This window comes from Lissotriton vulgaris, chromosome 3_1 (assembly GCF_964263255.1).
Source record: "Lissotriton vulgaris chromosome 3_1, aLisVul1.2, whole genome shotgun sequence".
Taxonomy (NCBI): Eukaryota; Metazoa; Chordata; class Amphibia; order Caudata; family Salamandridae; genus Lissotriton; species Lissotriton vulgaris.
In genome coordinates, this window is record NC_141689.1 from 721,146,679 (window position 1) to 721,159,616 (window position 12,938).

The 12,938-nt window shown below is 46.4% G+C and overlaps 2 protein-coding genes across 3 annotated transcripts in view; one reads left to right on the forward strand and one right to left on the reverse strand.

The window, feature by feature from the left end:
* Nucleotides 1-6,160, reverse strand: part of CCDC112 (coiled-coil domain containing 112) — a 233,707-nt gene extending 227,547 nt beyond the window's left edge. Inside the window, exon 1 of one of the 2 annotated variants that reach the window (XM_086961038.1) lies at nt 6,052-6,160. In XM_086961038.1, the coding sequence (XP_086817164.1) occupies nt 6,052-6,102 (51 nt within the window). In that variant the 5' untranslated portion in view covers nt 6,103-6,160. Of the gene's footprint in view, nt 1-6,036 lie in introns of both variants that reach the window. The other variant, XM_086961037.1, reaches the window with a different exon arrangement.
* A 614-nt stretch (nt 6,161-6,774) lies between these two features.
* PGGT1B (protein geranylgeranyltransferase type I subunit beta) overlaps nt 6,775-12,938 on the forward strand; it is a 265,348-nt gene continuing 259,184 nt past the window's right edge. Inside the window, exon 1 of the mRNA XM_086961039.1 lies at nt 6,775-7,013. Within this exon, the coding sequence (XP_086817165.1) occupies nt 6,841-7,013 (173 nt within the window). The 5' untranslated portion in view covers nt 6,775-6,840. The remainder of the gene's footprint in view (nt 7,014-12,938) is intronic.

Sequence of the window (12,938 nt, forward strand, 5' to 3'; positions counted from 1 at the left end):
TCTGAGGGGAGATCCCAAACAGGTAGAACTGGGTTGACCATAGTTTTAGGAATTGAAAGACTCCTCAAAATTCTACCTACTAGGTCTTCATTTTGAATCACTACCTTATCAGTAGTTGTGAAAGCCCTAATGTCTGCCCACTGGGCTTTAAGTGTAGAAATTGCAAAGTTCTTGTCAAAGTCATCCTGAAGCGACTGCAAAATTTTAGCAATGTCAGAGCCTACAGATGAAACAGAGTTCGAAGTACACCAGAGTTCAAAATTCTGCCAGTAATTTGTGTATGATTTAAGTGTAGAGGGAGGAGAATTCAGGATGCCTTCTGACAAATATTTAGGAATCCTTGTACTCTAAAGCCCTATCCTCGCAATGGACAGACCGAGAGAGACCGACATGACATAGGTAGACCCCTACAAAGTTGTAGAGGGGAGGCAAAAGATAAGTCCTACAACACAATTCCAAAACCATTTCCTTCGAGCAAGTAAATCAAGCCCAGCATGGCCATAACAGTGCCACCACAATTACCCCCACTTTCTCTTGATTTATATAAGTAGGTGTGGAATAGGCTGAATTGGGGAGAAAGCATCCAGACGATGGTGATGAGGCTATGGTATTCGTTGGAAAAGGCCCTGTCTGCAGTATCACCCCCAAACCTTTTGCCTTCCTCCGGCCCCCTTTTGATTCATTTGTTTTTGTTAGCTTTGGGTGTCTGGGCACTTTACCACTGCTAAACAGTGGTAAAGTGCAAGTGCTCTCTCCCTAAAACATGGCATAATTGGTTTACACCTGTTTGGCATATTTAATTTACTTATAAGTCCCCAGTAAAGAGCACTATGTGTGCCCAGGGTATGTAAATTAAATTCGTCCAGAGAGCCTGTAGCACTTATTGTGCCACCCACTTCAGTAGCCGTTTAACCGTGTCCCAGTTCTGCCATTACAGATCCTGTGTGTACAGTTTTAAACTGCCATTTAGACCTGGCAAGTAAACCCTCTTGCAAGGCAAACCTTTCTTTTTTATGCATACAAGTCACCCCTAGGGTAGGCCTTGGACCACCCCATGGGCAGGGTGTAGCATATTTAACAATTTGGGCATGTCCTTCTACCTTTTATATGTATTGATAGTAAAACACTGCTGAAATTGTTTTTCACTACTGCAAAGCATGTCTCTCCCATAGGTTAATATTGGGATTCTCTTATTAAATTTTATAAGTGTAATTTCAAATTGGAAAAAGATAAACATTTTGAGTTTGGTGTCTCTGGACTAACAATTTAAAATCACAACTGATGATAAAGTCAGATTTTAAGTTGTAAGTCTGAAAATGCCACTTTTAGAAAGTTCTTCAGGTACCTTCTAGGCACGTACCCCACAGATTATTATATTGAGTTAAAAAAAAAGTATTGATTAGGGTAACTTTCTTTATTCACCGTCTCCGCTTTGTAGTTAAAACACAAGTTTGGCTTCTTGGGAAGGTTCTTGCTCAATGGCAAGTACGGCTTTGGATTGGTGATCTCTACATACCCTTGTCAAATGACCCCTCCTTCCGCACTTATGACAGATAACTGACCTGGCTTGACACCCTGTATAATTAGCCATATGAGTAGGGCTACCACACCTATAACATTTGAGTTTGGTACCAGTGGGGAGAACATGGAGATCTTTATTCTTGCTCTCCTTGGTGACATCTGGTTTGCTTATAGCATTTACCTCGGTGTTTTTGTCTCCATCCCCCTTCATCGCTACCATACAATCTGCAGTGTGCTCAATCTCTACAGCTATGTCTATAGCTTGCTTAAGATCTGGATTGGCAACTAACAGCCTTTCTTGTATCTTGGTGTTGTTGGTGCACCTTACCAACTGATCTCTAATGAGAGAACCTTGCAAAGCTTCTAATTCACATGTATTAGCCAGGCCTTTACGGGCTGCAATGCAAGTTTTGACTTTCTCATTCTTTCCCTGCACCCTTGAAAAAAATGTGTGCCTTTCCAAAACCACATTGATAGTTTTACCAAAATGCCTTACGAGTGTATTAACTGCAGCCAAATACACACTCTTCATCGTCACTACCCTCATTTGCTTCTGCTGAAATGTTATCATATATCGTACGCCTTTCAATCCCTAAGTTATTAAACAGAGTATATAGTTTCCATAGGGCTGAGAACTCCCCCGACCCCCAATTGCTATGAGATAGGACTCCAGTAGTCCGAACCATTGCTTCCTCTGTAACTGTGGCTCCCCACTTTGTTGAGGAACGGGGGCGGTTGCGACATGTTTGTACTGGCATTGGTGTAACGAATATACTCTATGAATACCCCAATACCCTAGCTGCTAACTTCTGGGTAGGCACCTGTCCAGTGATGTGCAAAAACAACTGTCTAGTCAGCGTAAACCAGTCAGGTGGTTGTACATCAGGTCTTGAACTGGTGAGCCTGAGAGCCCAGCTGTGCCCGTCAGCGTGTGAGCAAGGTGACAGGCGTGTGGAAATAGTGTGCCCAGCAGAAGAAAGCAAATCTCTACAGCAAAACTCAGTTGTTAGCTGTGCCTGTCAGCGTGGGAGAGCGAAACAGGTTGGGAGGGAGGAAAGGGTTAACTTGGAGACCTTCTCGCTGAAGATCGCCACGTCGAGGGACGCCTCCTCACGAAGACCGCCTGCTGCTCCGCCTCACGAAAGCAATGCGCAGACGTGGCAACAGTTGAGCTGTAGAGCTGAACTTGAGGGAAAACGACTCACAGCGGTGGCCCGCTTCTCTGTGGTACGCTGAGGGCCGCCTCACACCTCAACCTGGCCTTCGGACGCCAGCACCGCCACCAAACACGTTGATCCCTTTTCAGCTGGGGCGTCTGGCAGGAACAATCCGACCTCTGTCCCGGTGTGACACAGGACAAGACTTCTCGCGGCGTTGTCCCTTTCCCTCACAGTGGCATATATGGCAACGCCACACCTGGACACCAGCTACACAGCTCCGCACACCTCGACACCAGCTACACTGCTCTGCAGCGCTGCCCTGTCCTTGCTTAGTAGTGTGAGTAGGGCTGGCGCACAGCTGATTTACTGTTCCAGTTGATTCAAAGTTTTAGGTGCTATACGAGTGATGTCAAGCGTCCCGCGACATCCAATGTAACAGGCTGTGTAGTGGGGTCAGTGGGACACTGGCCCCATCCTTGTATGCACACTGTATTCCCTCTGTGGTGGCAGAGGTTTCCACAAATACTTTCAAGACCAATTTATACTTATGGTTCTTTATTCATAATTTTTCTTGAGTTTGTTATATGCATTTTGATACATTCATCCTTAGTGTATTATAGTACAATCCTTATGCGTATCCAATGCATTTCGGGGTATAATGCACCCCTTCATCAGGGAAAGGACTCTGAAAAAATAAATTGTGTGGGTCGTAAATAACGTAACAGGCAAAATTAAATTATAACCGGCGTAATAAGCATGCATCTCTAGCAGCGTAGATTAAGTGCTAAGATGTGGCAGTTGTTAATGCGAGGCACCTCTTAGTGACCCCGTTAACCCCTGGTGTGGTGAGTATGTTGCAAACGGTGGAGGTTACAGTGCTTACTTGTACTGTTCACAGGGGATGGTAGATTCCTAAAACGGAAAAACGTGAGGAACGTGTTAAATCGGTGTGATATGTCTCGTGAATGCGAGCGTGTTAGTGTCGATTTCGAGCGGAAACTAACCTTAGGTTAATGCATGCGGTCCTCCTTTCTTAGTCGCTGGTTCTGGCGGAACGCCATTACCCGCGTTTGGCTTCGTTAAAGAGATGTGTGGTCACGTGGGTTAGTGGGAGGATGGTGGGAGTGGTTACATTATGCGTTAAAGGAACAGTCTAGAATTAGCGTGTGTGTTGTTAGGTGAAACATGCGGTGCATTCTGGGAATGGTAGTCATGTGACTACGGGCGGGTTAATCAGGTATGGAGAGTGGTTCGATAGATTGGAGGTTTACGAGTGAATCATACGTGCATGTATAATGCGTAAAACAATATTCAGAAATAACGGAACAGTAAGAAACAATAAACAGCAAACATAAACGGCAAAGTCCTTAGATCGATCAGGAGTCAATGACTCAGTCCTAGAGCAACTTTTTAAAGGTAACAGGAAAATTCGATTCTTTCGTTGAGTCCCATTGGCTTCTGGGTTGAGAGTCTATAGATCCAGAAGTTTTCTCTTTGAAGTAAGAATTTGGTGTTGTCTCTGCCTTCTTCTTTAGCAATAGTTTCCAGTATTAAAAATTTCAACTGGGCAATGTTATGTTTTTCTTCGTGGAAGTGGACTGCAAGTGCTGATTTGGTGTTTTTCAAGCGTATATTCGATTTGTGCTCAGTGAGTCTGGTTTTGATTTTGCGTTCCGTTTTCCCAATGTAAAGTTTGCCGCAGGGGCATTTCAGGGCATAAATTACGTTGCTGGTGTCGCATGTGGCGTTGCTTAGTCACAGCACCTTGGACGTTGAAAACTTCCCCAAATCTCCAGATGAGGCTGGACTTTTCCTATGTAACTGAAGCATGTATCGCTTCAAGCGTTGTGGTCCTTGCTCATGTGAAAGATCCCACGCATCAAGCGACCCACTATGGATACTTCGTATGCAGCCAAACAGCAATTCCTGAAAGTAAGATAGGTACTCACTTCATTTGTAAATTAAGTCAGTACAGGCTGTCACTGGAGTACGTATTGGGGGTGATGGTTGACTGTCCCCACACGGTAGTTTGTCGCCAGTGTTACAAAGTTGAGAAGTACATGGTAGTTTGAAGAGTCTTCGTTATTGCGTCTTAACACCATCACAGGTTTCAGTCAGCTGGTGTCAACAGTGGAATGTCCACACATTCTTGCCTGGCACGCACCGCTAGGGTGGAGGGCAGAGGGGTGGCAGGGCATACCAAGTGTGGATTACAACAGTATTCTATGCCAGAGGTGAACTAAGCAGCACTCGCAACGTAGACTATGTTGTGTGAACAAGCGCTATTGCCTCTAAAGAATAACGTGGCAACAAGTTATTGGCGGCCATCTTGTGCGGTTGGGAGAACTTCTATACAATATTATCACAAGCAAGTCATTTATTTACAAGCAAGTTGTCTGTGTTGAAGTGTATGGTGACATCGGTTTTGAAGAAACTGCTGGTAGTTGAAACGCACTTTACAGACATAAAGTAGCACATCATACGAGTACTGTAATATTATTGTTCAGTGGCCCGATATGCCCACACCAGATAACCTACCATCCTCCAGACGTTACTCCTACTCACAGAAGCCATTTGAATTATACCCTTAACCATGCGGTTTACCCTCTCAACTACACCAATTGCTTGTGGGTTGTACAATGATGTGCAAGCATGACCAATATGGGCACAGAAAACAATGGTGGTTTTATGCTGATGGTGAAGTGTTGGGAAGTATAAGTGTGAATGTAGACCATGACAGGCACAGAAAATCCACTTAAGTATTTGGAAGATTATGTGCGTGAGTAGGTGCAATTATCTTACACCCCCAAACATGCACACTCATGTGTATCAAGCAAGGGGCACAATCTAAGCTCGGTTTTGTAATTGAAAGGGAAGATATGTTGTATTCTAACAAGTAAATTACCATGTCACTTATAGCTTTAAGAGTGTCACTCTGTGGCATAGTATTTGTTCTATATTAGTGTTCTCTGGTGTGTGCTGTAGTGGTGTTCTCTTGAAAGTCAGTTGGTAGCTGGCTGGAAAGGGAGCACCACCTAAGGTCGTTTCTACATAAATAAATCCTTGTAAACTCTTTGGAAGCCTCAGAGTGTTATCTACAAAGGTTACATAACGGTATACTTAAAACAGTGTGTGTTCCCATGTGAGAGTTACTAGTGCTTCATCTTACTTTCAGGTGAGATTCTCAGCACGGCTTACTCCACGAAACAAAATGTTTCCCATTCCAAGACGGCCACCGCCTTTGCCACAAAGATATGATGTTAACACTATTTTGGGTTTCTACTGCAGGTGGCAATGGAGCTTACACCAAGCACCGCAAAGTTACGAATTTAGTGCGAGGGACTGCACAACAAACCTCATGTTTCAGTACCTGCTCCTGGGTGGTATCAGTGGACGCTGTAGCCGTCGTTAGGGCAGCCATCTTGAATTATCAACGGTGAAACGTCACTGCTTCAACGGCAAAACACGCCCTTCAGTGTAAAGCGCACATCATTAAGGAAACAAAAGAAGGACGACAAAAGCAGATATCCCACACACAATGGTAATGTCACACGGTGAAGAGGAGATTAAGCCCAAATGTAATAAACCAGCAGCCTCCATTAGCTGTTACAGAAAATTCAAGTTAAACGTGTACTTTATTCAAATGGTAAACCATACGGGTGAAATACTAAACTAAAGCCTTAATTAAAATACATTAAATCAGCGCTGCAAGTATGTTATTGGATAGTCCTGGCACAATTAACATAATCAGATCTCATTACGAGCATTAGTTTGACGCAAACAAGAATTTGGCGGCTTGCTGCACGAAAAAGAACCCGAAAAAAGACCGAAATGCTGATGTTCTTGGCGTTCGTAATTTTAATAATAGATCAACACATGCATATGACATACATTATGTGATGCAGAAAAAATAATTTAATGTATTTCTTCCGACAGATTCATCTGCAGCCACTGAGGCATTTGTTCGCTTATTGTTTTCAAAAAAAGTCATACATTATAAGACGTTAAACCAAGAACTCTATTTAAACTTTCCACATGATCAAAATGTTGCAAACACCTTTAAACATGGCTACGGAACATGCGCGTCTCCTAAACCAAGTGTGATAATTTGCCCTTTTCTTTTACAGACAGGGATTTCCCTGCCGGAACTGACGCGCCGATGGTACAGCAGCAACGCCTGTTGGAGGGTGACACAGAGATGGCGTCCGAGGAGGACGGAGATGAGTTGTCTGGAGAGGAGCGCATGGATTTTCTGCGGGATCGGCACGTGCACTTTTTCCAGCGTTGCCTGCAGATGCTGCCCGAGGGCTACTCATCCTTGGAGACCAGCAGGTACTTTGGTGGGCGGGTAGGGAGTAATGTAGGCGAGGAGGTACATAGAGATAAAGAAGGGACTAGCTTGTCAAAGCATCCGCTTGAGGTTTTTTTTTAAAATTAATTAATAGAAACAGAAAGAGGACCGGCATGTTGGTTTACGAATTTTGGGTGCGTTTAAGTAATCGGCTTTTTGTTTTTCTGCAGGTTGGGACTGTTGGTCACTGTAGTGTTTTCTATTTTCTTTTAGGTTTTCCTTTTTTCAATTCTTTGGTTTTACACGAATAATAATATTTCTGTAATGTCGTGTGCGCCTTACAAATGAGACCGGAGCCGCTGTTCTCTTTCACGCTATTTATTCAGGTTACATGCATCGTAGAGCGCCGAGCCACTGTATGTTGCCGGCTCCGACACTCGCGCTCTTTCTGAGGGATGCGCGCGCACCCCAGTATGGCCGCGGGCGTGCCACGTCATCACGCGGCTCACGCCAGCTAGAGCGCCAACTCTACATATCTCCCCTTTTTACCCATATGACAAACTAAGAACTATTGTCCATCGCCCATGTCATAGTCCTGGAATCTGGCTGGTCTCACCACAGTTCTACCCCCTCGGGTGCGTCTTACCGGGGTTGCTGTGTCCTCTCTCTCCTGAGTCGCACCACTATCTTCTCCTGGGTGTGGTCCAGCGGGGTTCACTGTCGCTCTCCTTATGCTCTTCTCCGCCTCCAACTCATGACCAGCAATGCTGTCTTGCTCCACACCCAAGCCTTCTGCACCAGTGTCCATTTCCAAGTTGGAGAGTTCCATTTCCTGTTCGAACTCCGCTGTTCTTCCCTGTTCCTGTTCGTCGGCTCCCCATCTCATTATTCTATTGCATCTTGCCATTCTATCTTGGGACCATACATTTCCATCGCTCAGTAAAGCCGCTCTGTCATACACCTCCTCGACTTGGAGTGGCTTACTATACTTGCTGTCCCCTTTCCTTTGTAAGGTCGCCAGCTTAACTCTCACCCATTCGCCTTTCTCCAGTCCGGAGTCTCTCACATTCCTGCGTGAGTTGTAATGTTTTGCATACACGGCTTGTGCTTTCTCCAGGTTGGCATGAACTACTGCAGGGGACCATTGGCTGGTCACTCTCTTTTCTTTCCACACTCTGTTGTCCCTCGTGAAAGGTTCTCGGCCCCTCAATATCTGGAAGGGGCTATATCCTGTCCCCGTGGGTGTGATTCGGTAGGCCCATATCATTTTCCATATTTCCTTCTCCCAATCTTTCCCACTCGTTATTGCCGCCCGTACCGACCCCATCACCACTCTATTGAAACGTTCTACTAGACCGCTCCCAGCCGGGTGGTAAATAGACGTATGTTTGGACTGTATTCCGTTCCTCACCATGAATCTAGTCCACTTCTCCGAGGTGAATTGAGGCCCATTGTCGCTTAGTATTGACTTGGGAATACCTTCTCTTACAAATGTGTCATTCAGGAACTGTACCACTGTCTCCGTGTCCATCACTTCTGCCACCTTCATTACTGGCCACTTAGAGTACCTGTCTATGAGGACACACACGTACTTTTGGGTACCCTGTCCATCCAAAATCGGGCCTAGGATGTCAATGGACAGTTCCTCCCACGGGTTCCTTGGGGACTCGAACTTTCCCAGTGCTGGCCTCGAGGGCTTGAGTGTTTTGTCCGCTTCTTGGCACTGAGTACATTCTCTGACATACCGCTCGCTTGTACGTCCAGGCCCGGCCACCAGTATCCTTGCTTAGTCCGTAATTTTATCTTTCCGATCCCCAGATGCCCTTCGTGGAGTATCGCTAGTAACCTCGGGACAATTGCTGCTGGGGGGATGACTTTGTCTCCTCTGTATACGAGCACACCCTTGTCACCAACAGACAATTCTTCCCTGATCTCATAATACTTCCTTAAATTTTCGTCCATATGTCTTTTCTCCGGCCACCCCTTCACGATGCACTCCTTCACCGCCTGTAGGCCTCCATCCTCTTTATAGGCTTCTTGCCGCTCTTGGTTACTGATGACTCTTTCTTGGTCCTCCATCAATGCCACCATTTCTCCTCCGATTTCTCCGTCCTCTGCTTCCGTCTCCATTGCTGCTGCTCTGCTCCAGTAGTCGGCTACTTTATTCCGGCTGCCGGGGATATACTCCACATCGTATCTGTATTCCAACAGCTTCAACGTCATCTTAGCTATTCTGGGCGTGGCGCTGGCATGTCCTCTTGAGGTTAGTACCTTTACTAATGGTTTGTGATCCGTCTTCAACTGGAACCGCGTTCCCCATAGAAATTGTCGAAATCTTGCCATTGTCCACACTACCGCCAGCATCTCTTTTTCTATGACGCTGAATTTTTTCTCAGTATCACTCAGTGTGCGTGATGCAAAACTCAACGTTTCCACCACCCCTTGGCCTCTGTCCTGCATCAACACTGCGCCAAGACCCTTGTCACTGGCGTCTGTCGTGAGCACCATCAGTCCCTGGGGATCGTACCCTTGCAAGGGTACTGCATTTAACACATCTCTCTTTACACTCTCGAACTCCTGCTGTGTTTCCTCTGACCATCTGAATGGCGTCTTCTCCCTTGTCAGTTGTCGCATATGGTGGGTCTTTGTTGCAAAATGTTGGATGAATTTGCTATAGTATTCCGCCATCCCTAAGAAGGATCTGACGTCTTCTCTGTTAGCAGGGGTTGGTGCGTCACAAATTTCTCTTACGTTCTCGGTTTTTGGTTTGATTCCTTGCACCCCTATCTCATGCCCCAAATATGTCACCGATTCCATGCCCAGTCGGCATTTTTTCCACTCCGCCGTCAGGCCTTTTTCTTCCAGTACACTCAGGACCTTGGTCAGCTTGGCATCGGGGTCTATTCTGTCTCGTCCCATCACCAGGATATCATCCTGAAAGTATTGGATGCCATCCATGTTCTTGAACAGTTGGTGCATCAGTTTCTGGAACACTGCCGCAGCCGATGCCAGTCCAAACGGCATGCGACAGAACTGATAACATCCAAAGGGGGTGATGAAGGACGTTAATCTCTTGCTCTCAGGATGTAATGCGATCTGGTGGTATGCAGAAGTTAAGTCTATCGTGGAATACCACTTTATTCCCCTGTTTTTTGCTAACTTCTCTTCGATGCGGGGTAAGGGGAACTTTTCCACTACAATGCTCTTGTTGAGCTCGCGGAGGTCAACACACAGCCTGACCTTACCGCTGGGCTTCATCACCACCACCAGCGGTGCCAACCACTCTGCACACGTGATGGGTTCGATTATGCCCCTGTCCTCCAGTTCTTGTAGTTCTTCCTGCACCGCGTCTCTTACGGCCAGGGGTACATTCCTCACTTTGTGCGATACCGGTACCGCTCCTTCCTTGAGTACAATCTTGTGTGTAAACTTCTCTAGTCTTCCCACTTTGCCTCCGAATACTTTGGGGTATTTCTTCTTCCACTGGTCTAAGTCCGGCCAACTGTCTTGTTCGGTGAGTAGTATCTGGACCTTTCCTCCCGGGTCTAGTTTGATGCCCAAGTCCCCTAGGTCCATCCAACCCAAGACTGAGGGTCCCTTCTCCGAGACGTACAGTTTGCAGATTGGATTGCGTCCCTTGAATTCGAACTTCAATGGCCTGAACCCTGCCATGGGTATGCGGTCTCCGTTGTACGTGACCGGTCGAATGTCCAGCCGCTCCAGCTCTGGGCCCAGTGACGGCGTAAATGTCTCGTTCCATACCGCCCTCTGGACTATTGTGTATGGTGAGCCTGAGTCCGCTACCATGCTTATAGGCACTCCTCCTATTGTCATATCCAACACTGGTTTGGTTGACCTCTTAGTGTCGATACAGAGTATCTGGTCGTTTATGCATAGCACTGTGTCTTCTTCTTCGTAGTTGTCTTCGTCTTGGTCCTCTTGTTCTTGGTCTACGAACTTCACCATGGTCCTGGTGGATTTCCTGCGGCACACCTTCTCGTAGTGTCCTACTATCCCGCAGAACAAGCGGGCACTTCCTGTCGTGAGCCTCATGCGCCATGCTTCCGCATCTGTAACAACTCCTTTTGTTATTTCCCACCTGTTTCCTGGGGGTCCCGGATTGCCTTGCCATCTGTTCGGATTCTTCTGCGCCGTACTTTTGTCCTTGCCGTCTCTCCGGGGCCCTTCATCCTCTATCCTGTTCACCATTTGTCTGGCCACCGGCTCCTTTTTCGCCGCTTCGGCACAACGTTTTGCGAGTTCCGCTTTCTTGACCGTCACCATGACTTCCTTCAGCGCCCATAATTTCTCCTGCACAGCTTTGCTCGTGGTGTGCATCACAATCTGATCTTTGATAAACTCATTCTGGAATGCTTCGTACCTGCACGTGGAGGCCAATTTCCTCAACGCCGCTACGTATTCCTTGACTGATTCTCCTATCTCTTGTTTCCTTTGTTGAAAATTATATCTGTCGATTGAGACACAGACTGCCGGGCGAAAGTGTTCATTCAATTCCTCGATAACATGGGCGTAAACGTCACCATCAGAACTTGCCCGTTGCTTGGGTACCAAGTTCTTGAAAACCCTGAGCCTCTCCGGGCCTAGGTTAAGCAGTAGTATTAGTTTCTTCCTCTGGCTAGTAAATTTCTCCTCGTTTTCATCCTCGAGCACTTCTATAAAGTTCTCTATGTATTCTCTCCAATCTTCCCACCGCATGAGGGGTTCCCCTGGTTTGGGTAGGAATGGAACCGGTGCCATAGCTGAAGATGTTTGGGCGCACATCCTTTCGCGCTTTTCCTGGGGTTCGGTCCCACTCTGGCTCTTGGGGTTGCCTGGCGAGTTGTCCTCTTCCTGTATCTTTGGCTGTCTCTGGGGGCTTTTGTTGTCTTCCCCTTCGTCCGTCGCGGGGGTCGCCAGCTCTCCGGCCCTGGGGTGTGAGGCTGGTGGGGTATTTTATTGTCTTGTCCCCTCCTTCCGTGCCCTCTCACCTCCTTCCGTGGCTGTGAAGCTCCCTGTAGTGTGTGTGTGTGCTCTGCCACGCTCTCCGATGTCCTTGTTCTGCGATTACTGGTGGTTATGGCTGATGAGCTCGTAGTCCCACTCTTTCTGTGCTCCTGCCCAAGGCTGGTGATCGATTTTGTTCCTGGTTCGTTTTTTCCGTTTTTTTTTTTTCGTTATCACTTTGTAAGTCCTGCACTCGTTGCCATTGTATGTCGTGTGCGCCTTACAAATGAGACAGGAGCCGCTGTTCTCTTTCACGCTATTTATTCAGGTTACATGCATCGGAGAGCGCCGAGCCACTGTATGTTGCCGGCTCCGACACTCGCGCTCTTTCTGAGGGATGCGCGCACATCCCAGTATGGCCGCCGGCGTGCCACGTCATCACGCGGCTCACGCCAGCTAGAGCGCCAACTCTACAATTTCTATCAGAACTGTAAAAAAAAAACAGCAGTGCGGTACATAGTGATTATTTGCTAAATTAATATACTCAAACAAGGTAGCGTTGATTGAGACCTTTTAGAAAGATTTTATTTATTTTATTTTATGCATTTTTATATAGTGCAGACTTTTGCTATAAGGTCTTTTCTTCTCTATCTCCTGTCCACCCTGTCTTCCTTTCTTGTTCAGCCTGGGAACACTTAGAATGTTCATTGATGTCCTAGAATGTGCTGTGACTGATGTGTGACAGTTTAAAATTTGCTAACATTCGTGCCAAGAATTTTCAATTCTATTAAGGACAGGAGGCGAGGATTATGCTTTTCTCAATTTCATTACTGAAACACAGCAGCCAATCAAAACACAGTAAAGAAAACAAAAAACGACACTACCCATAAAGCCTGGGTAACCATAGAGTGCATACTCAGTATATAAAGAGTCATAGAGGTTACAACTTCCTCTTTCTTTGTCCAGAACCAAACAGGAAGAACAACGGTAAGTCCAGCAATCCATTAAGGACGTCCCACGGA